This window comes from Carcharodon carcharias, chromosome 16 (assembly GCF_017639515.1).
Source record: "Carcharodon carcharias isolate sCarCar2 chromosome 16, sCarCar2.pri, whole genome shotgun sequence".
Classification (NCBI taxonomy): domain Eukaryota; kingdom Metazoa; phylum Chordata; class Chondrichthyes; order Lamniformes; family Lamnidae; genus Carcharodon; species Carcharodon carcharias.
Genome location: NC_054482.1, coordinates 112,880,113 through 112,905,988, shown reverse-complemented (window position 1 = coordinate 112,905,988; position 25,876 = coordinate 112,880,113). Strand labels below are relative to the sequence as shown.

General features: G+C 46.5%; 1 protein-coding gene across 1 annotated transcript in view; it reads left to right on the top strand.

Moving 5' to 3' along the window:
- Window positions 1–25,876, top strand: part of ttll7 (tubulin tyrosine ligase-like family, member 7) — a 184,824-nt gene that overhangs the window by 21,034 nt on the left and 137,914 nt on the right. Inside the window, exons 3-5 of the mRNA XM_041207843.1 lie at window positions 138–259; window positions 9,236–9,303; window positions 13,286–13,444. Coding sequence (XP_041063777.1) covers window positions 138–259; window positions 9,236–9,303; window positions 13,286–13,444 — 349 coding nt within the window. The remainder of the gene's footprint in view (window positions 1–137; window positions 260–9,235; window positions 9,304–13,285; window positions 13,445–25,876) is intronic.

The following is a 25,876-nucleotide window of genomic DNA, read 5'->3' as shown; positions in this document are numbered from 1 at the left end:
TGCTGAGTTTTTCCAGCACTTGTCGCTCTTCTATCAAAATACATACGCTCCTCACCCTTGCCGAATGCAAAAGATTCGGCTGCTGTCGGCTTACCGAGGGACAATAACAGGCCACCGACGATGTTTTTCTTTTCCAGTGCGTTTAGCGATAATGGAAGCAGGATTTGCTCGAGCCCGAGAGGAAGACGACACTGCCAACCTGATCTGGAATGATGCAGCCGTCCAGCAGGAGAGAATAGCTGATCTGAGGAACTATCAGGTGAGGCTGGATGGTATCATTCACCTTCCATTTCGGCTGAGCTGTGAGATTGCTTTGCTGTTTTTAATTGCGTTTCCTCCCGCCCTCCATTGTTCCCTTCTCCGTTGCGAGAGGAGCTGATTCTTGCTGGGGCACCATTCCAAGTGGGAATCAGCTCCGTGGTTTCATCTCCAAGGTTATTGTTATGCATATACTGTCAGCAGCCCTCAAAGAGATGGCTGGCCTTTCTTTCTTTGGTCAGTTGTTGGGCCAATGTGTGAGTTGAGAGAGGCTCAGTAGTTTGGTTAATGTGTTTATCTTGGCTTGCACTCTCTTGCATCAAATCTCTCCCCAACTTCCTCCCCCCTCCCTATCTCCGCAACCTCCTCCAGCCATACAACTCTCCAAAACCTCTGTGCTCCTCCAAACCTGATGGGGGCAGTAATTGGACAGTTTGGGTTTGTGTGGACAAAGCAGCTGCTTGATCGACACCCCATCCGCCACCTGAGCATTCACACCCTCCATCACCGATGATGGCAGTGAGTTGGTAATGTCACTCGACTAGTAATCCAGGGGCCTAGACGATTGCTCTGGGGACTTGGGTCCAAATCCCAGCACAACAGCTGGTAGAATTTAAATTCAATTAATAAACCTGGAGTTGAAAGTTGGTTTCAGTAATGGTGACCATGACAACTCTCAAAACCCCATCTGGCTCACTCCTTTAGGGAAGGAAATCTGCTGTCCTTACCTGGTCTGGCCTACATGGGTCAAAATCCTAGAACTGCATCCCTAACAGCGCTATGGGTGTAGCTACACCACATGGACTGCAGTGAGTCAAGAAGGTCACTCATCACCACTTTTCAAGGGGCAATTAGGGATGGGCAATAAATGCTGGCCTAGCCAGCGATGCCCTCATCCCATGAATGAATAATAAAAAAAAAATGATTCCAGACCCACAGCGATGTGGTTGACTCTTAACTGCCCTCTGAAATGGTCAACGAGCCACTCATTCACTTGTACCAGCATCTGTTCTGATCTTGAATGCTCAGCCTGAAAGGGTGGTGGAAACAGATTTAATTGGGGTATAATCCCCTGGAGATCAGACGTTCTGGGCCATTGTTGGGCTAGTTTTTTTTGATACTTTCATGGGACGTAGGTGTCGCTGGCCAGGCCAGCATTTGTTGCCCGTCCCTAATTGCCCTTGAACTGTGTAGTTTCATCATTTCAGAGGGCAGTTAAGAGTCAAATACATTGCTGTGGGCCTGGAGTCACATATAGGCCAGACCAGGTAAGGACAGCAGATTTCCTTCCCTAAAGGGGTATTAGTGAACCAGATGGTTTTTTTTTTACAACAATCGATGATGGTTGCATGGTCACTATTACTGAGACCAGCTTTATATTCCAGATTTATTAACTAAATGAGATTTGAACCCACCCCATTAGATCTTTAGCCTAGGCCTCTGGATTACTGGTCCAATGGCATTAACACTAGGTCACCGTCTCCCCACAGTGGTGGAGGGAAAGAAAGACTTCCATTAACACAGCATCTGCATGACATCAGGACATTCCCAAAGCGCTTTACAGCCAATGAAATATTTCTGAAGCATAGTCACTGTTGTAGGAGATGGATCGGCAAATATACGCACAGCATGCTCCCACAAACTGCAATGAGATAAGTCATCAGATGATCTATTTTTAATGATGTTGGTTCAGCGATAACTATTGGCTAGGGCAGCAGGGAGAACTCTCCTGGTCTTCTCACCAAGAGGGGCAAATCCACCTGAGACGCCTGTTCGGATCCTTGTTGAGCATCAGAAGTGAAAGCCGGCACCCCTAACAGTGCAGCAGTGCTCACGCTGGAGTGCCAGCCTGGGCTTTGCATTCAAGTCTCTGAAGCTGAAGCTGGACTTGAACCCACAACCTTCTGACTCAGAGGTGAGAGCCACACCCACTGAGGTACAGCTGGTGTCCCAGCCAGCCCATACCTTCTCCTTACCCAAGGTCCACTCATTGGACTGAGGTGAGTTGTGGCAGCTTTATATGGGGTGAGGGTGGAGAGGGGTGCTCAGGACAGGGTTTCTTTTCCATTCATGGGATGTGGGCATCAATGGCTAGCCAGCAGCTATTGCCCTTCCCAACTGCTCTTGTTCAGGGGGCATTTAAGAGTCAACCACGTTGCTGTCGGTCTGGAATCACATGTAGTCCAGACCAGGTGAGGACAGCAGATTTCTTTCCTCTAAAGGGCATTAATGAACCAGATGGTTTTTTTTAATGACAATTGGCAATGGTTTCATAGTCATCATCAGACTTTTAATTCTGGATTTTATTGAATTCAAATTGTGGTGGGATTCATGGTAGGATTCGAACCTCTGCCCTCAGAGCATTACCCTGGGCCTCTGGAATACCAATCCAGTGATAATACCACTGCGCTACCACCTACCCCTCTGGATGGTCAGGGGGCGGGGTTGTGCAGTGGGTGGTCAAAGATTATGCCACTGGTTGCTGATGAAGAGTAGCTGATCTGCCACAGACTGGGAAGTAAACCTGAAATCTTTTCCACTTTCACATCCTTGTGTAACCTCCTTCAGCTCGAACAGCCATAGGGTCGTGTGTGGAAATACAGCCTGGACTGTGGCTGCTGTTAACCCCCCGGACAGAGACATTGACACTTCCTGCCCTTGATGCAGTGAGCTGAAATGTATCTGTTTGAGTTGAAGTTTGGAGCCATCCAGGGCAAGTTTTGATGTGCAGAACAGATGTCCTTTGTCCTGGACTTCATCTTTAAATGGGCTCAGTGGTACAGTTCCCACAGTGCTTACCAGACCTACACCCCTGGGAGGAGGTTACAGAGAGTTCAGTAGATAAATTTGTTCAGAAAAATTCAGCGTTATCTTTCTAGCTCTTCCTTTTCCTTTGAGGCATTGACTCCTTGTTAGGTACAGTGCTATGGCAGCTTGGGGCTGTCCAGAACATCAACCATGTGGATGTTCTTCAGATGTGAAACTAGGCAGAGTGTATTGGTAGGCCAGTTAACTATCATTGCACTGAGCCCAGCATTGTTCCCTCCCAACATTTACAACTTGCACGCTCGCATGCTCACCCTTTCACTCTCTCACCCTTTCACTCTCTCACCCACTCTCTCACCCTTTCACTCTTTCACCCTTTCACTCTTTCACCCTTTCACTCTTTCACCCTTTCACTCTCTCACCCTTTCACTCTCTCACCCTTTCACTCTCTCACCCTTTCACTTCTCACCATTTCACTTCTCACCCTTTCACTTCTCACCCTTTCACTCTCTCACCCTTTCACTCTCTCACCCTTTCACTCTCTCACCCTTTCACTCTCTCACCCTTTCACTCTCTCACCCACTTTCTCACCCTTTCACTCTCTCACCCTTTCACTCTCTCACCCTTTCACTCTCTCACCCTTTCACTCTCTCACCCTTTCACTCTCTCACCCTTTCACTCTCTCACCCTTTCACTCTCTCACCCTTTCACTTCTCACCCTTTCACTTCTCACCCTTTCACTCTCTCACCCTTTCACTCTCTCACCCTTTCACTTCTCACCCTTTCACTTCTCACCCTTTCACTCTCTCACCCTTTCACTTCTCACCCTTTCACTTCTCACCCTTTCACTCTCTCACCCTTTCACTCTCTCACCCTTTCACTCTCTCACCCTTTCACTCTCTCACCCTTTCACTCTCTCACCCTTTCACTCTCTCACCCACTTTCTCACCCTTTCACTCTCCCACCCACTTTCTCACCCTTTCACTCTTTCACCCACTTTCTCACCCTTTCACTCTCATGCACACTCTCAATCTCACACAGACACTCTCACCCACTTTCTCACCCTTTCACTCTCACGCACACTCTCAATCTCACACACACTCTCACACACACACTCTCACAATCTCACACACGCTCACATTCTCACGCACACACACACACACACCCTCAATCTCAATCTCACGCATACACTCTCACACTAACACACTCACTCACATTCACAATCTCAGTCACACATACGCACACTCATTCATGCACAGATAGACAACGTTTTGAATGATATTCCTCTCTTGATAGCAATGTATCACTGCCAAGCTGCCTAAGGTAATGACTCAACATCCTGGGGACTTGAAAATGAATCCTTCTGGTGTGCATGGCTTAGAGCTAAACTGGGTCAGTGAGAGAAGCTCAGAGTCTCACATTTAAACTGATTGTATATGAGTGAAATAACATAAAGAACTCAGTTCTGGAACCTCTTTCTTTTTGTGTACCTGTGCTGCACAGTTTCCCCATTATAGGGCCAATAATAAGCTCACGCCTGTGATCTGTACTACCAGACAGGTCGGGATTCCTGCCAGCATTTATTGCCCATTCCTAATTGCCTTTGAGAAGGTGGTGGTGGTGAGCTGCCTCCTTGGACTGCTGCAGTCCATGTGGTACATCAGCGATATAATTCCAAGTCACAATGGTGTGGCTTGGAGGGAAGCTTTCAGGTGGTGCTGGTGTGGATGCGTCTGCTGCCCTTGTTTTTCTAGGTGGCAGGAGTCGCTGGTTCTGAAGGAGGCTTGGTGAGTTGCCCCTATAAGATATTTCTTAAGAACTACTTATTTGATTCCGCTCTTTCGTCACCTGCCCTAAAATCTCCTCCTGTCTCTCGGTGTCAAATTTTGTTGCATAATCAATCCTGTAAAGTGCCTTGGGATGTTTCTCTACGTTAATGGCACTGTATAAATGCAAGTTATTGTTGCAGTGAGCATCAGTGACCTCAGCAGCCATGGAATGAACAGCTGAGACTTATCCTGTTGTAACCTGCTCTCTTGCCTCACACACTGCAGCAGGTGCTCACTGCAGAATGGGAAGCACACTTCGTTTTTCTGCCCTAACCTTCCTAGCATGGGATTGTGCATGGCGTGAATCTGCCTAGCGGAGAAATTCAGCTTGTACAGCTGTACTGTTTTCTGCTGCCACCTGGGGGTAGCACTGCTTTACTGTCTTGCTCTTAATGTTGTGAAGAATTGTATCCAATCCTCGCTTAAAATGTCCCCTGTTCAAATCTATTTATTCCTCAAAATAATAACATTTAATTTGTGTGTCTGTTTATAAATTTATAAATCGATGACTATGATTTATGTTGTAATATTTAAAGCATGTATTGCTTTTGCAGCTACTGCACCTTGCTTTTTTTTGTGTTAATGTGCTGAATGTTTGGGCAATAATTCCCTGCAAAATGTCTTTGAATAAACAGTCTCTTAACCTCTGCCTGAAGCAATGAATCATAAGATGTGACCAGGCCTCTGCACATGTCTCTAGCAACTGTCACGGATGCAATTTATGTGTTTCTGTTTGCTGCCCGTTATCAGTATGTTTGTATGCAGGAGGTGTGTGTATTTAGCTTTAAATGTGTATCCCAATTAAATAATTCCAGCAGCAAGGTTTTGTGAGTTTTAAAACATGGAAGGAAAGCAGACTTACCCCTAATTTAAACAAAAACACATTTACAGGATGTGGGCTTTGCTGGCTGGGCCAGCATTTATTGCCCATCCCTAATTGCCCTTGAGAAGGTGGTGGTGAGCTGCCTTCCTGAACCGCTGCAGCCCATGTGGTGTAGGTACACCCACAGTGCTGTTAGGGAGGGATTTTGACCCAGAGACAGTGAAGAAACGGTGATAAATTTCCAAATCAGGATGGTGAGTGGCTTGGAGGGGGACTTCCAAGGTGCTGGTGTCCCCTTGTGTCTGCTGCCCTTGTCCTTCTAGATGGTAGAGGTCATGGGTTTGGGATGTGCTGCCTAAGGAGCCTTGGTGAGTTTCTGCAGTTCTTGTAGATGGTACACACTGTTGCTACTGTTTGTTGGTGGTGGAGGGAATGATTGTTTGTGGATGGGGTGTCAGTCAAGCAGATTGCTTTGTCCTGGATGATGTCAATCTTCTTAAGTGTTGTTGGAACTCCAATCATTCATGCAAGTGGGGAGTATTCCATGACACTCCTGACTTGTGCCTTGTGGATGGTGGACAGGATTTGGGGAGTCAGGAGGTGAGTTACTTGTCGTACGATTCCTAGCCTCTGACCTGTTCTTGTAGCCACAGTATTTATATGGCTAGTCCAGTTCAGTTTCTGGTCAATGGTAACCCCTAGGATGTTGATAGTGGGGGATTCAGCGATTGTAATGCCATTGAATGTCAAGGGGCAATGTTTAGATCTCTCTTGTTGGAGATGGTCATTGTCTGACACTTGTGTGGCGTGAATGTTACTTGCCATTTGTCAGTCCAAGCCTGGATATTGTCCAGGTCTTGCTGCATTTAGACATGGACTGCTTCCGTATCTGAGGAGTTGCAAATGGTGATAAATGTTGTGCAATCATCAGCGAACATCCCCACTTCTGACCTTATGATGGAAGGAAGGTCATTGATGAAGCAGCTTAAGATGGTTTGGCCTAGGACACTACTCTAAGGAACTCCTGCAGTGATGTGCTGGGGAACTGAGATGATTGACCTCCAATAACCACAACCATCTTCCTTTGTGTTAGGTACACTCCAACCAGCAGTGAGTTACTCCTTGATTTCCATTAACTCCAGTTTTGCTAGGGCTCCTTGATGCCACACTTGGTCAAATATGGCCTTCATGTCAAGGGCAGTCACTCTCACCTCACCTCAGGAGTTCAACTCTTTTGTCTATGTTTGAACCAAGGCTGTAATGAGGTCAGAAGCTGAGTGACCCTGGCAGAAACCAAACTGAGCATCAGTGAGCAGGTTATTGATAAGCAAGTGTCGTTTGATAGCATTGTTGATGATGCCTTCCATCAATTTACTGATGATCGAGAGTAGATTGATGGGGCTGTCATTGGCTAGGTTGGACTTGCCCTGCTTTTTGCGTACAGGACATACCCGAGCATTTTTTCATATTGTCTGGTAGATGCTAGTGTTGTAGCTGTACTAGAACAGCTTGGCTAAGGGCGCGTGGGACCCATTTTGCACACATTCTCTCACACACATAGATTAGATACAGGTGAAAGTAATATACTCTGGTTTATGGTCTCCGTCTCCCATGAGGTAGGTTTGGTTTCTTAGATGGTTTTGATTTTTTGAAGTTGAAGCAAGGGTCTTGGAAAGTGAAAGATTCGCAGCAAGTTGTGAGGTTTCCTGTAGTCAAATTTCTAGGAGGTTGATTCTCAGGTAAACTTTAACTGGAGCAGGTTGGCAGATTCCTTCTCTCTATAGATAAAAACAAAAAAACTGCGGATGCTGGAAATCCAAAACAAAAACAGATTTACCTGGAAAAACTCAGCAGGTCTGGCAGCATCGGCGGAGAAGAAAAGAGTTGACGTTTCGAGTCCTCATGACCCTTCAACAGAACTTCTGTCGAAGGGTCATGAGGACTCGAAACGTCAACTCTTTTCTTCTCCGCCGATGCTGCCAGACCTGCTGAGTTTTTCCAGGTAAATCTGTTCCTTCTCTCTATTGCTGTTCATTACTTTGGCTGCTTGGAGTCTTTGCAGCTAGTCTGATGGCTTTTAGTGGAACTGCGTCCACAAGTAACTTTTGCTGACTTGAGGGGCAGACAGAAAGCATGGTTGTCTCATCACGTGACCTTCTTATGAGTTCAAAGTCCTTTTCCAAATAAGGTGGATGGTTATGTTGATTACACATCCTGTATTGTTGTTTAACACCTTGAGAGTTTGAGACAGTCAGTGTCTTTGTGGTAAAATGACCCATTCAACCTAATGATGATACCCTTTGGTATTGGTTTCAGAGGAAGGTGTTGATTCACATCAGCCTGGACCATTCCCCTTGAAACTAGGGAGTGGTTTCAATCCCCAGAATAAGTCAGGTGACCCTCAGGCAGCCACCTTTTGCAGTGTTTTGTGTTCATTTTTAAAATATAACACTTAGTTTAAAGTTCAGAATATACTGGGAGCATGACACAACACGAGCCCTAATAAAAAAGACTTGAATTTATGAAGCACTTTGGCAAGAAACTCAGGACAAGATGAAGAGAAAGCATGAGCCTAAAATGGAGCAGGCAGGTCACAGTGTGAAACAAACTCGAGCACTAAAGGAGGATATGAACACAAGAAGGGATGACCACCCCCTGTCTGCACCTCTGAACCATAACCGGCAGCATATCTAAAGTGCAGCCTTCTGACCCAGACAGTCCATAATTCCAGATGTGGATGTGTAGCCACTAAGAAACATTAATGTTTGAAAACTGAACAGCACCAGTTATTTTAAAATGCTTAATTAAAATACAAAGGCTGCACATGTAGATATATATACGCCCACACACGCACTCTCTCAGACAGACTCTCTCACGCTCACACACTCTCTCACACACACACACACACACACACACACACACACACACACACACACACAGACACACACACACACACACACACACACACACACACATCAACTGGCCCACAGGCAGATAGGTCATAAATATGCGTGTGTTCGAAATAACTGGGGGGGGAATCTTCCCGGACTCTTGAAGGAGGGGGTCGGAATGTAGCAGAAAACCCTACCGGGGTTGGCTCCTCAACATGGTCTCCCCTCTGAATAGGTTTCTGGGGGTGGGGGTGAGGGGGTTGTGGAGACATCCACTAACGATGGCAATCCACTCTATGGGCAGGCAAGTGAAGCAATTCACCACCATTTTCTGAGAGTGATGCAAGTTTGCCCACCTTGTACAGGCCCCCATAGAATGGTTACAGCACAGAGGAGGCCACTTGGCCTGTCGAGTCTATACTATCTCTCCGCAAGACCAGTTTAGTTAGTCCCAATTCCCCGGCTTTTCCCCGTAGCTCTGCAAATAATTCAACATTCAGTAATGGGACTGAAAGAGGCTTTTACAAAAACATTACAAATGTGGTTTATAATGTAATTGTGTGGAGTTGGCTGTACTAGACGATGCTAGGAGAAGAAGAAGCTAACTACCTGACTCAGTAGCCCTCTACTGATGCCGCTTGCAATGGTTATTTTGTCTTTCCTTGCAGAGGATCAACCATTTTCCAGGAATGGGAGAGATTTGTCGCAAGGACTGTCTGGCAAGAAACATGGCCAAGTAAGTGACTCAGGGTGCTGGGCAAGGTTTCTGTGAAATTGGAACCTCACTTGAGGCACCTTGACATTTATTACTGAATGAACTGAGTTTGAGAAGTGGCAAAGCCTGATCATGCACCAGCCCCCAATCCCCACCTTAACACCAATTGGTTATGTACCGATGGATGTTTGTCAGCTCTGCTTGGATCTATTCCTGGAGGGTACACCTACATGACCTCCCATCACCAATCACCCCACCCCCACTCTCCCACTCGACACGTCCATCCTTGCAAAGCTCCGTCTTCCTATGTGGCATTGGGTAACGAACAGACTCTTCCTTACCAGATTGGATGATTCTCCACTGTCAGGCAAACAGATTGAAACATAAGAGCATAAACTAGAGCAGGAGTAGACCACTTGGCTCCTTGCTTTTGCTCCACAGTAAGATCTACTTTCCTGACTGCCCCCCATAACCCTTGACTCCCTTGTCAATCAAACATCTGTCTAATGCAGTTTTGAATATGTTTAGCCACCACTATTCACTGGGGAAGAGAATTCCGAAGACTAATGACCTCCTGAGAGAAGGAATTCCTCCTCATCTTTGTCTTAAATGGGAGACTCCTTATTCTGAAACTGCGCCCCCCAGTTCTAGATTCCCCCAATGAGGGGAAACATCCTCTCAGCATCCACCCTGTCAATTCCCCTCAGAACCTTACGTTTTTCAGTAAGATCACCTCTCATTCTTCTAAACTCCGATGAGTATAAGCCCAACCTGCTCAACCTTTCCTCCGAAGACAATGGCTGGAATTTTCCAGCCCCTAGCGCCAGAGGGAGTTTCTAGTCCTGCCATTGTGACTGGAGATTTCCATGTCTTGCCAGCCCCACCGTGGGGGTAGGTGGTTGGGTGGGGGTGGGGGGGGGGCTGGAAAATTCTGGCCAACCTGTTCATCCCAAGAACCAATCTAGTGAACCTTTTCCGAACTTCCTCCAATGCAATTATATCCTTCCCTTAAGTAAGGGGACCAAAACTGCACACAGTACTCCAGGAGCCTGTAAAGTTGTAGCGAGACTCCCTTACTTTTCTACTCCAGCCCCCTCTCCACCCTCTCGCCCCTCGGAAAAATGAAGAGAACACACCATTTGTGTTTCCTGTCATTATGACCTTTCTCCCAGGTAGGCTGACTGAATTGCCCTCAAAATTAATTGTTCATTCTTGGAGAATTCCAGACATGCCTGGAGGGTTGGCAATCCTACATGCCAAGTGAATGATGGAAATGGAAGTCCCTTAAATAACTATTAATAGCATCCTAAGCAGCTTAATCCAGTTTTATCTCCAAAATTGTTGGACAACGCTCAGCTGTTCTGAATTGACCTCTTCATATTGTACGCAAGAGTTCAGAGCAAGAGGAAACCACATGGCCCATTGAGCCTGCTCCACCATTCAACACGATCATGGCTGACCTTCGGCTTCAAGCCCATTTTCCTGCCCGCTCCCCACATCCCTTCATTCTCTGAGAGGCCAAAAACCCGTCTCTCTCTCTCACAGCCTGAAATATAGTCAACGATGGAGCATCCACAACCCTTGGGAGCAGAGAACTCCAAAGATTCACAGTCCTTTGAATGAAGTACTTTCGCCTCACCTCAGTCCTAAATGATCGGCCCCTCATCCTGTGCCCCCGTGTTTTAGAGCCCCTGACCAACCGGAAATGATATGAAACATGTCAGTGCGGATGACATAAGATTGAGGATGTATTGTATGTAATTTATTTATGTATTTAATGAATATAGTTTTGAATAATGAGCCTATTTGATTTTTGGGTCATCGGACAATGAGGAAGCCATTTAGCCCCTTGAAACTGTTCTATTATTCAATGAGATCATGCCAATTCTGTACCCTAACTCCATTTACCCTCCTTGGTTCTATAATCTTAATACCCTTGCCTAACAAAAATCTATCAACCTTGTTTTGAGATTTTCAGTTGAACTCCAACCTCACCAGCTTTTTGGGGTAGTGAGTTCCAGATTTCCACGACTCTTTCGTGTGAAAAAGTGCTTCCTGACATCAGCCTGATGACACCCGTTTGTTCTAGATTCTTCCATTCAGAATAGTTTCTCTCTAACTAGCCTATCAACTCTTTTAACCATCTGGAACACCTCAATTACATCGCCACTTCATCTTCCACGTTCAAATGATTACAAACCTGGCCTGTCTAACCTGTTCTCATAATTTAACCTTTTCAGCCCAAGTATCATTTTCCTCAATCTGCACTGCATCCCTTGCAAGCTCATTAGATCCCTACTGAGGTGTGGTGTCTAGAACTGAATGCAGTGCTTCAGGTGCTGTCTAACCAAACCTCTATTCAGCTGTAACAAAATTTCTGCCCCTTTGCATTCCACAGAGATATGGAGATAAAGAACATCGGGCTTTCAGATGTGCATTTTATTTAGTGTTCTCTTTTTCTGTGGACACTTGCTCATGTGGGGAAGTGGGGGGGGGGGAGTGCAGATCCATACTCCAGTATTCCCCTCACTCCTCCAATTCCTCATATATGAGCTTCTCCAGTGAGCTTTGCAGGTAATTCACTGCTGATCCTTAGCCTGATACTAACTCTTGCTTCCTCCAGCACCAATCACCAGATGGTGGTGAGGTGGTTGTGCCACTGAACCAGTAAGCCAGAGGCCCAGATCCATGCTCTGGGTACATTGTTCAAATCCCACCAAGGCAGCTGGTGTAAATTGAATTTAATTAGTAAAACTCTTCTCAGTGATGGTGATCATGAAAATATCAATTTTTGTAAAAACCCATCTTCTTCATTAATGCCCCTTTAAGGAAGAAAATCTGCTGTCCCTACCTGGTCTGACCTACATGTGGCTACAGATTCACAGTGATGTGGTTGACTCTTAACTGCCAAAAGACGTAGGAACAGAAGTAGGCCATTTGGCCCATCGAGTCTGCTCCACCATTCAATGAGATCATGGCTGATCTGCTAATCCTCAACTCCACTTTCCTGCCTTTTGCCCATAACCCTTCATCCCCTTACTGATTAAAAATCTGTCTGTCTCAACCTTGAATATACATAATGACCCAGCCTCTACAGCCCTCTGTGGTAAAGAATTCCACAGATTAACAACCCTCTGAGAGAAGAAATTCCTCCTCATCTCTGTCTTAAATGGGCGACCCCTTACTCTGAGATTGTGCTCTGGCCCTAGACTCTCCCACAAGGAGAAACAACCTCTCAGCATCCACCCTGTCAAACCCCCTAAGAATCTTATATGTTTCAATAAGGTCGCTTCTCATCCTTCTAAACTCCAATGAGTACAGGCCCAACCTCAACCTCTCCTCATGAGAAAATCCCTCCATACTCGGGATCCCCCCTAGCTGAGCGTTCTCTGGATGACCTCCAAATGCCAGGCCTTTGAAATGGCCTAGCAAGCGGCTCAGTTCAAGGGTAATTAGGGATGGGTGACAAATGCCGGTCTTGCTAGTGACACTCACAGCCCATGGAAGAATAAAGGAGAGTCAACGATGCTGGCCCCCGTGCGACTTTCTATTTCCTGGACCGAGTTTTACCTTCCTGGACTGTCCCACCACAGGGCAGGATGGGAATGGAACCCGGTTCTTCCATGGCTCAGTCACATGTTGCCATTGCCCACTTAAATGGTATGTGCTTAAAAAAAACCTTGCACGATAATAATAAATGGATAGACAACCTGTGATATTGTCAGTGAAGCCTGAAACAACAGCCAGCCTACATGGGAAGATCTGCCTATTGAAATGAAGGATGACAACCAGACAGCTCCCTGTACTTGTGTAGGTACATTTTGCACCAACCTGCACCCTTATAGCTACACAACAATAGATAGGGGGTGGATTTTCCTTTTTGTGCTGGGTGGAATGTACTCGCTTGTTCTCTGGCCTTGGCTGTCTTTCTATTGATTTCACCCCATGGATTTCACCTTAGAGCTCTTAACTCCTTCCTTTATTAACCCTTTGTATCTTTCAGGATGATCAAGAGCCAGTCTCAGGAATACTGCTTCACCCCTAGGACCTGGATCTTCCCTGCAGAGTATACCCAGTTCCAGAACTGTGTGAAGGAGTTACGAAAGAAGCGTAGACAGAAGACCTTCATAGTCAAGCCAGCCAATGGGGCGATGGGTCATGGGTATGTTAAGCCTTTTAACCTGAAGCCTACTGTCCGCGCACTCTTCCAACCCTGGCTCCCTGGGACAACTATGAGTTGGCAACCTGCACTGTATAAACCGTGCCATGAATGCATTGGAGAATGCTGTGAGAATTTGAGCATGTTGTGGCGGGGGTTGGGGTTGTTATTTGTTTTGAAGCACTTTGATTTAACTGATGAGAAAGGGTTTCTTTGCACAAGGTTTAGAATGGATGCAAAAGATATGTTCCCAGATGCGTGCAGAATGCACTCCCATCATTGTGATGTGACATGTTTCCAATATGTACGTGTGTGTGTGTGTGTGTGTGTGTGTGTGTGTGTGTGTGTGTGTGTGTGTGTGTGTGTGTGTGTGTGTGTGTGTGTGTGTGTGTGTGTGTGTGTGTGTGTGTGTGTGTGTGTGTGTGTGTGTGTGTGTGTGTGTGTGTGTGTGTGTGTGTGTGTGTGTGTGAGAAAATTGCCGCATGATTTCAGTAAGCGTCCTTCAGGCAAGAGCAGTTAACAAACTCAATTAGATGCCAAGTCACATGAGGAAAATACTAGGAGAGGTGACCTGGAGCCTGGTCAAAGAGGTAGGTTTTATAAGGAACATCTTAATGGGGTAAGAGGGGGCTGGAAGAGAGCTGGAGAGGTTTAGCAAGGGAATTCTAGAGCTAGGTCTCTAGGCAATTGAAAGAGTGGCCACCATGATGGGGCAATGAAAACTGGGGATGCGTAAGAGGCCAGAGCTGAAGGAGTATCGAGATTTGGGAGGATTGTAGGGCTGGAGGAGGTTACAGAGATAAGGATTTGGAAACGGGGACGAACATCTTAAAATCGAGACCTCGCTGGACAGGAGGTTAATGCAGTTTAGCGAGTACGGAAGGTGATGACTGCTAGCTAAGATGCAGAACAGGGCAAGAAAGGTGAGCCCACTTTGCATGGGTGAAAATCTAGCAGTGCCCTGTTTTGATACCAGGCAGTGACAGTAATAATCTTTATGGAGTGTGACGGATACAAGACCTGGCTTCCATGAATTCTGATGTCATTCTGGTGTTCCTCTGAACTTTCCCATGCCTGCTAACTGCCAGTTGCAATGCTTTAAATGTAGATTTTAAGAAGAAGTGTTTCCAGTGTAGCGCTTTATATCCTGGGGGTTGCCTATGAATATCCTCAATGCGTCAATTCTGAGATACTGGATACCATGTGCGAGTATTTCAGTGTTTTTATGAATGGATGACCAACCCACTCACTTGAACCTAGAACATAAAACATTAAGAAACAGGAGCGGGCCTTGGCCATTCAGCCCTTCAAACCTGCTCCGCCATTCATTGCGCTCGTGGCTGATCTTCTACCGGTGAGGTTCCTGTCGGGTATCCCCTTATCCTTTGGTTCCCATTATACCCAAAAACATGTCCACCTGTGACGCAAATGTCGTCAACGATGAGCAACCACAGCTCCCTGTGGCAGGGAATTCCAAAAATTCTCAAGCCAACCTCATTTATCTCCTAAACGTCAAAGATTGCAGCCTGCACACCTTCCAGCAGATTTAGTAGTGGGCTTCCATAGGGAGTTAGATGGATGCTTGAAAGGGAAACATTTGCAGTGAAAGGAGCTCGGTAGAGGAGGGGGGTGGGGTGTGGGGGCGGTGGTGGGGCAGGGCTGAATGGATAGCTCTTCCAGAGAACAAGCACAAGCATGATGGGCCAAATGGCTTCTTCCACGCTATATCATACTGAGAGTGAGATACAAGTAAATAGGTAAGCATATCTTGCTTGAAAGTGTTTTAAAAAAACACTTTTTATTTAAGTAGCTAACTGCAAGGAAACAATTCGCTCTTGTGTGTTCAGACATTGTCCGGCTTCAGGAATTGATGCAGTGCATCAAATAAACCTGACGCAGGTTGACTGATGAGCGATTTCACACATCGTCCTGGCTTTGTTCACAAAGCCATATTTTGTAGGGCACGGTTGTTCCCCTGCACAACAGTAGCCTCCATTGTTTTATTGCTGCTTGCTCTCCAGTTTCATTGTTTGCAAAGCTCTTCGGAATGTCTATGAGCCATGCCACAAGTCCTTTTTTAAATTTGATATCACTCTGCTTGCTGCAGTGAGGCGTTTCTGGAGACTCTTTCAGCAGAATGTTCTCCATTGGTACCTCTACTGTGACATTCATGGAATTATTACTGAAAGGTGAGACGTGTTGTTGAAGCTTTTCGTCTGATACTCACGAGACAAACATAAACTTGCAAAATTTCAAACCATCACAAAAATTTATACTACAGGAGAAAAGGATGCTGATTGGTTGGCAAATTGACTCTGATTGGCCAAAGCATTGCCATAGAGAAAGCAACGGGGAACTATAGGCTCCCCAAGATCCTGGGTAATTTAAAAAAAAAAGTCACAAAATTGAACATATTCCGTTTTTTGAGCATATTCCTTTTGTTTGCAGAGAATGGGTCACCATATATGAATATATGTCACTTTTAACAAGTGTAAATGAGCCACATTACGAGCTTGACTGATTATCTTAAATTGGTTGCTAGTGTAGCTATTAGTGCACTCAGGATTATTCAGCGAGTGCTACCCAATTGCGGGATCACATCCAAAAGTGGACGTTTTGTTTTGGGTTTTGCAAGTGTGGGCTGGTTGAGTACCATCTGTACCCTGCCTATTACGAACCACTGAAGGAACATACTGTTTGATTCGATCATACCAATCATTGGGTTGTACAGCCTACATACCTGGCATCACACCAACCCTGAAATTATACCCTATGTTGTTGAATTGTGTATGGTAGGCAGAAGGTCTCTTTGGACTGATGGCAGCATCCTTTTAGCATTGCCATTGCTTGGTGGCAGCATGAAACACCTTGCTTAACCTGCTTTTCAAATTTTTGAGATACTTTGCCTTTCCAGGCTTTCACAGAGTTGTTTAGGGATTTGTTACTGTTGACTGTCAAAAAATAGTCATGATGATCTTGTGTTATGCACTGATTCACAGCCTGACAGCTAATAGTTTTCACAACCTGTCCCCTCCAGCGGTATCTCTCTTTTCAGATGAGTACAGTTCTGTTCACCTCTTTAACAGGAGGTCATGCTGCGAGAACTTGTTGCTTGGCGTTGATGAGCTCCCACCTGTTCTTGGATCCTGTATGGCTCCGTCACTGCCTGTGCAAACTCACCAAGGAGCTGACGGTTTACATGGTTGCTTCTAGAAGAAAGGAGAGAGTGGTTCTGCTTTATTTAGCAGCTCAGCAAGCCTCTTGGAGACACCGTGAAATTTATCATGCGGAAGGAACGATATTGTGCCATTGCCGTGGAGAGGGTGATTGTGCACAGAGAGCCTCCAGGAGCAGTGAGTGGCCTGTAGAATGAATCAACTTGTGTTTGCTCGTGTTGGTTGAGGGAAGAAAGATTGTTGTTTGAGATACGGACAATGACCCTCTCTTACAAATAAACTGGAATGATGTGCCCAATTTTGGACACCCACACTTTAGGAATAACGTGAAGGTGTTGGAGAGTGTGCAGAAAAGAAAGGGATTACAAGAATGGTTTCAGGGATGGGAAAGATGCATGATAGATGGGAAAACTATGCCCAACAGATTTGATTGAGTTTTTTGAGGAGGTGACCAGGTGTGTAGATGAAGGTAGTGCAGTTGATGTAGTTTATATGGATTTCAGCAAAGCCTTTGACAAGGTCCCACATGGGAGACTTATAAAGAAGGCAAATGCACTTGGGATACAGGGTAATTTGATAAGGTGGATTCAAAATTGGCTCAGGTGCAGGATGCAGAGGGTGATGACAGAAGGATCTTTAGTGACTGGAAGCCAGTGTCTAATGGCATACCACAGGGATCTGTGCTCGGTCCCCTATTATTTGTTACTTATATAAGTGACATAGATGACTATGTGGGGGGTAGGATTAGTACGTTTGTGGATGACACAAAGATTGATCAGGTGGTTAACTGTGAGGTTGAGCGTCTTGGGCTACAGGAAGATATAGACGGGATGGTCAAATGGGCAGATAAGTGGAAGATGGAATTTAACCCTGAAAAATGTGAGGTCATACACTGTGGAAGGAATAACTTGATAAAGTATTCAATGAACGACATGACACTAGGAAGTTCTGAGGAACAAAGGGACCTTGGGGTGTGTGTCCATGGATCTCTGAAGGCAGAGGGGCATGTTAGTCAGGTGGTGAAAAAGGCATATGGGACACTTGCCTTTATCAATCGAGGCATAGATTACAAAAGTAAGGAGGTCACGTTGGAGTTGTATAGAACCTTGGTGAAGCCACAGCTGGAGTACTGTGTGCAGTTCTGGTTGCCACATTATAGGAAGGATGTGATTGCACTGGAGGAGGTGCAGAGGAGATTCACCAGGATGTTGCCTAGGATGAAACATTTAAGTTATGAAGAGAGGTTGAATAGACTTGGGTTGTTTTCATTGGAGCAGAGAAGACTGAGGGGCGACCTGATCGAGGTGTACAAGATTGAGGGGCATGGACAAGGTGGATAGGGAGCAGCTGTTCCCCTTAGTTGAACGGTCAGTCTCGAGGGGACACAAGTTCAAGGTGAGGGGCAGGAGGTTTAGGAGGAATGTAAGGAAAAGCTTTTTTACCCCGAGGGTGGTGACAGTCTGGAATGCGCTGCCTGGGAGGGTGGTGGAGGCGGATTGCCTCACATCCTTTAAAAAGTACCTGGATGAGCACTTGGCACATCATAACATTCAAGGCTATGGGGGCCAAGTGCTGGTAAATGAAATTAGGTAGGTAGGTCAGGTGTTTCTCACGTGTTGGTGCAGACTTGATGGGCCGAAGGGCCTCTTCTGCTCTGTGGTTCTGTGAAAACTATGACTATTCTCCTTCGAGGAGAGAAGGCTGAGAGGAGATTTGATAGCAGTGTTCGAAATCAGAAGGGACCTGGACAGAGTACATAGGGAGAAACTATTCCCATTGGAGGAAGGGATGAGAACCAGAGGGCACAGATTTAGTGATTTGCAACAGAACCAAAGCCAACATGAAGAAAGGTTTGTTTTTTACTCAGCAAGCGGTTATCTGGAATGTACCTCTTAAGATTGTGGGGGAGGCAGAGTCAACCACCCCCTTCAAAAGGGAATTGGATAATTATCTGAAGAGAGAGGATTTTCAAGGGCAAGGGGTAAAGGTGGGAGGGTGGCACTCGCTGAGTTGCTTTCACGGGGAGTCAGCACAGTCATGATGCTCCAAATGGCCCCCTTTAGTGTTGTAACCATTCTAGGATTCATTCAGGAATTCTTTCTCATATACTGAAAGAGACGGTGTGTTATTTGGGGAGCAGACGTGCCGCTGAAGCAACGTGATGCAGCCGCCCCAATGGATTTCATCCCCGAGCGCTCTGAGTCTTTCTGAATTTAAACAAAACCCTTCACTGCAAAGTGGTGCTCAGCTGCAATAGCAGCCACGACAGGCAAGTGCAGCTGCCCCTGTGCTCGTTGGACTCAGAGCCACACAAGCTAGAGGTCGTCAGTGTCAGTTCATGCGTTGTACTACGTTAGCCTGAACAGGAGATGTGCTTTAGTGCCCCTGCATCAGCGATAGGCTCACTGGCCTTGTTCTGTGTGTTATGATTCTCTGATGTTAGGTTGTAAGTTCAAACCCACAATTTTTTTGCCGCAGAACCTAGATTGTTATGAATTGTGAGAAAAAGAGCAAGCTTTGCATGTTCTGTAATGGGGGAAAGCATTTTGCTTCTGTTATTTGGTGCCCCTCCCCCACCCTTGCCCCTCACCTCCTGATTTACTTCAGAAGTTAGCGATTTAAGCAGAAGTGTTATCAGCATTTAAGTGTTAAGTTTGGTGGTTGAAGGGTTGGGAGGGCTGGGGGTGCAAGGGTAAAGGAAGATGGGAACAGGGTGGCTCCATGCCACTAGGATGTCTGCTCTCGTGCTGGAATTGATCAGTGAGTGAGGACAGAATTGGGCCAAGTCTGCGACTGATGCTTTCCGCAGACTTGCATCAGTTCCTAGGAAGGACCTGTGCAGCACAAAGCTGTTTCTCCAATTCAACTTTAATATTGGCAATTGTGGTTAGGTGGGGTATACCTGTCCCTTTAAGAGAATGCAAGTGTACTGATCATGTGACAGCGCTGACAAGTCACTGCACAGCGCGGGCAAATGGGAACTGTAAGTCTAGTTCTGGAGGTTTCTGACTGAGCACGTATGATCTGGTGCTCTGCCCTACGTCTCAATAAACCATCACCGTTTATTCTTACATCAGCCTCTCCCCATTATTGATTGCAAGCAGCAATTGAGGAGAACATAGGAAGGTGTGCAGTTAGAGTTCGATTGGCCAACAAACTCATTTACCCAAGAGTATTGTTGGCAAACTCACTCTTGCATGGCACAGCTGGCATGCAAAGTAGAAAAATCTCATGTGGCGCTCTACTGAAGTCATACCACAGGAGGAGCAGCACCTACTGTACAGCAGAGGGAGCTTTGTTTTCTATCTAACTGTATTTGTTCCTCTCTGCGAGTGTTTGATGCTGACACTGATTCTCTGAATTAGAAAGTGTCTCTTTCCGTGCACTAGCATAACATCACTTTAATAAGCACAAGAATTCACAGGCAAGCAACATTGAGTAAAAACGGAGTCTAACTGAAGGTAAATGTTGAATGGCAGGTTTCAGCCTCGGGAGGTTGGCTTTTCAGTTAGGTGTAAAACGAAAGACTTGCATTTATATAGCACCTTTTATTATCAGCATGCTTCAAAGCACTTTGCAACCAAAGTGTGGTGGGACTGGACGAGCTCTCCTGTCATCCCTTGGTGCAGCCGTCACCTGTTGTTTTGTGTGCTTGGTGCTACCAACCCCCCCATGTCCTGAACTCCCTACCTCTTCTTGTCATGGGTCCCTTTGCAGGAACTCTAGCTTTATGTTTTGTCTAGCTGGTAAAAGGTGCGGTGGGGGCTGGAGCGGGAGGGGGCTGTGTTAAAATCTGCCCTCCCATAACCTGAAGTCCGCCCGTGCCCTTTGCTTGACCAACAATCAGCTCATCATCTGCTCGAGAAGCTCTATGCAAAGGTTAGATATGCCTGGGCTCCCGTGTGATGGATGACATATTAGTAGGTTGCAAGAATGAGTATCAGATGCCTTTCGATAGCAAATCAACTCAGACTAGCTCAGCTTTCTTCATATTGGTTCTGATATGCGATATTGAGGAGCATTTTGTTCCCACCTCTCTCTTTTCCCCCCTCTCACCCCCACCCCCCTGCTGAGAAATATCAGTGTTGGCACCTACAATCATCACTGAGTACTCTGAGGTCTTGGTACAACACACTTAATTCAGCAGAATAAAGCTCACTGTATTCTGTCCCAGAAATATGCCTTGCCCTCATTCTCACATTTCTCACATCAGTCATCCTGTCTTCCCTGGGTAAAACTGTTAGCTGTTTTTTTTAGCATTTTTTATTCTTTCACACGATGTGGCATTTATTGCCCATCCCTAATTGCCCTTGAGAAGATGGCAGTGAGCTACCTTTTTGAACCGCTGCAGTCCGTGTGGTGTAGGTACACCCACCGTGCTGTTAGGGAGGGAGTTCCAGGATTTTGACCCAGTGGCAGTGAATGGCAATATAATTCTAAGTCAGGGTGGTGAGTGGTTTGGAGGGCGTAGTGTGTAATGGGTTAATAGAATAGAGATGCTACCGAGTGATGCAGACTATGATTATCAAACACAGCCCACTATTCCAAACTTGTGTGCTGTAAGTAGGATTAAAATCCATGTTAAAGAAAATATGGAGTTGTTATGTAGCTCAAAACACCCACTGCCTGTTGTGTGTTCTATACTAACAGGGTCCCATACATCCTCATTTCGACACAGGCACACAGGAGGTTTTTACTAGCAGCAGTTATGAGCCTGCGTAAGGTGAATATTTTCACTGTGGGGAATCTTTGCTGGGCTATCGGTCACTTGTCTTTGTGTGACTGTTTGCCATCATTTCAACTACAAATTTGCTTTGTCTGTCTTTGAATCAAAGAATGACAGAGCACAGGGAGAGGCCATTCAGCCCATTGTGCCTATGCTGGCTCTTTCAAAGAGCAATCTAATTAGTCCTATTACCCTACCTCCTCCCAAAGCCCTGCAAATTCTTCTCCTTCAGGTATCTATCCAACTCCCTTTTCAAAGTTGCTGTTGAATCTGCTTCCAGCACCCGATCAGGCAGGACGTTCCAGAAATAACCAGTCATTGTGAAAAAACAATTCTCCTCGTCTCACCTCTGACTCTTTCGCCAATTACCTCAAACCTGTGTCCCCTTAGTTACCGATCCTCCTGTCAGTGGAAACACCTCCTTATTTACTCTTTCAAAACCCTCCAGGGTTTTAAACACCACCATCAAACCTCCTCTTGGCCTTCTCTGCCCCAGAGAGAGCAGCTCCAGCTTCTCCAGTTTCTCCACATCACCGAAGCTCTTCATCCCTGGGACCACCTCCTCTGCACGCGCACTAAGGCCTTGACATCTTTCCTGCAGGCCATCTTCTAGTCTTCCAGCCTCTCTTTCCGCTAGCAACCGTTGAGTTACAGTATGATTCATCTGTGGCACTGACTGATGCTGCTGACCTTGCTCTGCTGCAGAGAGGCTTATTAACTTCAGTGCAAGGGTTGCACTGAGACGGATGATTTTCACTCCCAATTTCTCCTTCAAGGCTTCCTGATATAATCATCATTATGTTAACGATTGGTGCCACGCTTGATGCTAATGCAACTGACCATTTATCAGGTGACCTTCGCTGCGATGCTGAAGGAAGCACAGCTGTAATAGGAATATAGGAAGAAAAATGGGGCATTCAGTCCCTTAAGCCTGTTCCTTAAGCCTGTTTCAGTCCCTTAAGCCTGTTCTGCCGATGGAAGCGTTCTGTTGGCATGAGGTGTGACCGACATAGTTAGGGGTGATTTTTAAGTGGGGAGGGAGTGGTGGTGGTGGGATTATTCCTCACACCCTCCCCAGTAGACAAGTTGGTCAGTTGCTCGCAGACTTTAAAATGGCCTGCCTCTCTGTGATAAAACGCTGGGGGTGGCCTTAACCAGGTAAGTGTAGGAGCTCCGCCACCCCTGCCCCCCTGCCCCCCCACCCCCCTCAGCGACAGGAAGCCCCGCCCATCTTAAAAGTCAACGGCTCTCCAAACTTTCCTGTCCCGCTGGCGACCGGGCCGGAAAACGCCGGCCGACGTTTCAAGCCTGTTTCATCAGAGTTGAACCACATCACATCAACCCGAGACGTTAGCTCTGTTTTGCTCTTCCACAGATGCTGCCTGACCTGCTGAGTGTCTCCAGCATTTTCTGCTTTCCAAACGCGGGTGTGTCGATGGGCGTATCGGCGCCAGCACGACTTGCCACTGAACGTAGGTGGTCGGTAAAAGCAGAAAGCTGAATAACCAACATATTTAAAACAAAATTGGGTAATCTCGGTGAACGGGTGACTCTCCTAATGGCTCACAATTGCTTCAAAAATCCCAGTGCTTCAGTAATCACACTTTAATGAGCTGCAAACAGATGATTGAATGCGCTTGTAAACCTAAATTTGGCTGAAATTCGCAGAGCCTTTGAAAAGAGTAAGCGCAGGATAATTACTTATTGAACTGCTCAAAATAGTGCCTTTGTCTTTGTAGTTGATTCCAGTGCGAGCGACATATGACCCTCCCAATTCTCTGAAATATTTAAAGGAGCTGACTACTGCATTCTTATGCTTGCCCTCCCCTGGAAGGTGGTCAGTGGCTGCATCCTCCACTGGGCTGTGCACTGGACGGGGGTTGGGTAGTGCATGTCCCCTGTCCGCTGTGCAGAAATCATAGCGTGGTATTGTTGTGTGTGCAGCAGGTTTCACAAAGAGGTTCTGAGTCTTGTGTGGTTGAGCACTAAGGGCGGAAGCAGGCATGCAAAGCGCCATGATGGCGGGTTTTCACGCCATATCCTCCCTTTAAGATGCGTCCCGTGCCCACGGGAAACACTCTGGATCGCTGGAGGGTGGGCTCAGATGCGCCCGCCACGCTGTGACTTCAGTGCTTCCTCACTCCGGGCGCCATGTTTTAAAGCGCACCAGAGCTCAGCTGACTTCATGTCTTCAGGCCTGGCCTGCTCCGGGCGCCGGATAGCCCCAGAAGCAAATAAGAGAGCAGCCCCCAAATTTAGTGATGCCTCTGTATGGCATCTGCTGGAAGGCCGCCGGGGGTGTCCTCTACTCCCGCTCTGGCCACAGGAGGTCAGCCAGAGTTACCTATCCCGCCTGGGAGGTGGTGGAAGTGGCAGTCAGTGCCACCGGAACACAGAGGAGGTCAGCCACCCAGTGCATGAAGAGGGTCAATTCTCTCATCCTTTCCGTCAGAGTAAGTCAACCACCTCATCACTGTCAACTCTCACACACTCAAACCTATCACACATCTCACACCTCAAGGGACAGCAACACTAATTCTCACACACACCCTCCCATCTCCATCAGCCTCATACCCTCTAGAGCCCGCGTTCTCACCCAGCCCATGGCTCTGTTCACCACACAACCATTCCAGGGAGTGCCATGCATCTTGCTCCCAAACTCTCCATCTGCTTTCATGCAGGAGAAGCTGGCTGGCTGACAACAGCAAGGAGCGGTGTCAGATTGGGGGTGGAGTGTTATTGGAGCTGGCAAGTGGAGAGAATTCCTGACTTGCGCCTTGTGGATGATGGACAGGCTTTGGGGAGTCAGGAGGTGAGTTACTCACTGCAGGATTCCTAGCTTCTGACCTGTTCTTGTAGCTACAGTATTTATATGGCTAGTCCAGTTTAGTTTCTGGTCAACAATAACCCCCAAGATGTTGATGGTGGGGGATTCAGTGATGGGGATTCCGTTGAATGTCAAGGGATGATGGTTAGATTATCTGTTGTTGGAGATGGTCATTGCCCATGAGGTGAGTGTTACTTGTCACTTGTCAGCTCAAGCCTGGATATTGTCTAGGTCTTGCTGCATTTGGAACAGTTTTGGATTTGCCACCACTGCACTCTCAGGCAGTGCATTCCAGATCATAAACACAAACTGTATAAAAAAGTCTTTCTCATGTCCCCTGTGGTTCTTTTGCCACTCACTTTAAATCACTGTCCTCTGCTCCTCAATTCTTCTGCCAACAGGGACAGTTTCTGCCCATCTACTCTATCCAGATCCCTCAGTGTTTTGAAAATTAGAAAATCTTCTCTCCTTCAAAGAGCCCCAGCTTCTCCAATCTGTTTTACATACTTGAAGCCCCTCGTCCCTAGGCCATTATTGTAAATCTTTTCTGCATCCCCTCCAATGCCGTCACCTCTTTCCTAAAGTGTGATGCCCAGCGCTGGACACCATACTGTTGAGGCATTAAACATATTGGATGGAGAACTCTTCCTGCTGCACCATATCAGTGCCAGGGGAGTCTGGAAGCTGGCACCATCCGATATACACAGCCCGGTTGAAATGGCACTCTTGTGGCTGGGAGAGAGTTCTATATATGCTTTTGCATGCCCGCATTGTGCTCTGCCCCCACTTGCTAAACTTATAGTGTGCTGTGACTGTCCACAGGCCTGTCTACTTTTCTTCAGATCATGAGAAAGATTTCCTTCAGTTGATACATCACTTTGATGGTCCAATAGAAAATAGGCTTGCATTTATATAGGACCTTGCAAATCCTCAGGGAATGCCAAAGCGCTCTGCAGCCAATGAAGTCTCTCGGTTGTACAAAACGTGAATATTGCTGAAAAGAGAAACATGCTGCTGAAACTTTCCATCTTGCACTCATTAGGACAGACACAATAACTCACCTGCTGACTCCCCAAAGCCTGTCCACCATCTACAAAGCACAAGTCAGGAGTGTGATGGAATACTCGCCGCTTGCCTGGATGAGTGCAGCTCCTACAACACTCAAAAGCTTGACACCACCCAGGACAAAGCAGCCCGCCTGATTGGCACCACATCCACAAACATTCACACCTTCCACCACCGACGCACAGTGACAGCAGTATGTACCATCTCACCAAGGCTCCTTCGTCAGCACCTTCCAAACCCACGACTGCTACCATCTAAAAGGACAAGGGCAGCAGATACATGGGAACAGCACCACCTGGAAGCTGCCCTCCAAATCACTTGCCATCCTGATGTAGAAATATATCTCCGTTCTTTCACTGTCACTGGGTGAAAATCCTGGAACTCTGTAACAGCACTGTGGGTGTACCTACACCACATGGACTGCAGCAGTTTGAGAAGGCAGCTCACCAGCACCTTCTGAAGGGCAATTAGGGATGGGCAATAAATGCTGGCCTAGCCAGTGATGCCCACATCCCAAGAATGAATAAAAATACAAGAATACCAAATTTCAAATGTCACAACAATTTATAAAATAGGAGAAAAGGGGTAAATTCTTGTGTTTGTCCTGATGAGTGCAAGACGAAAAGCTTCGGCAACATGTC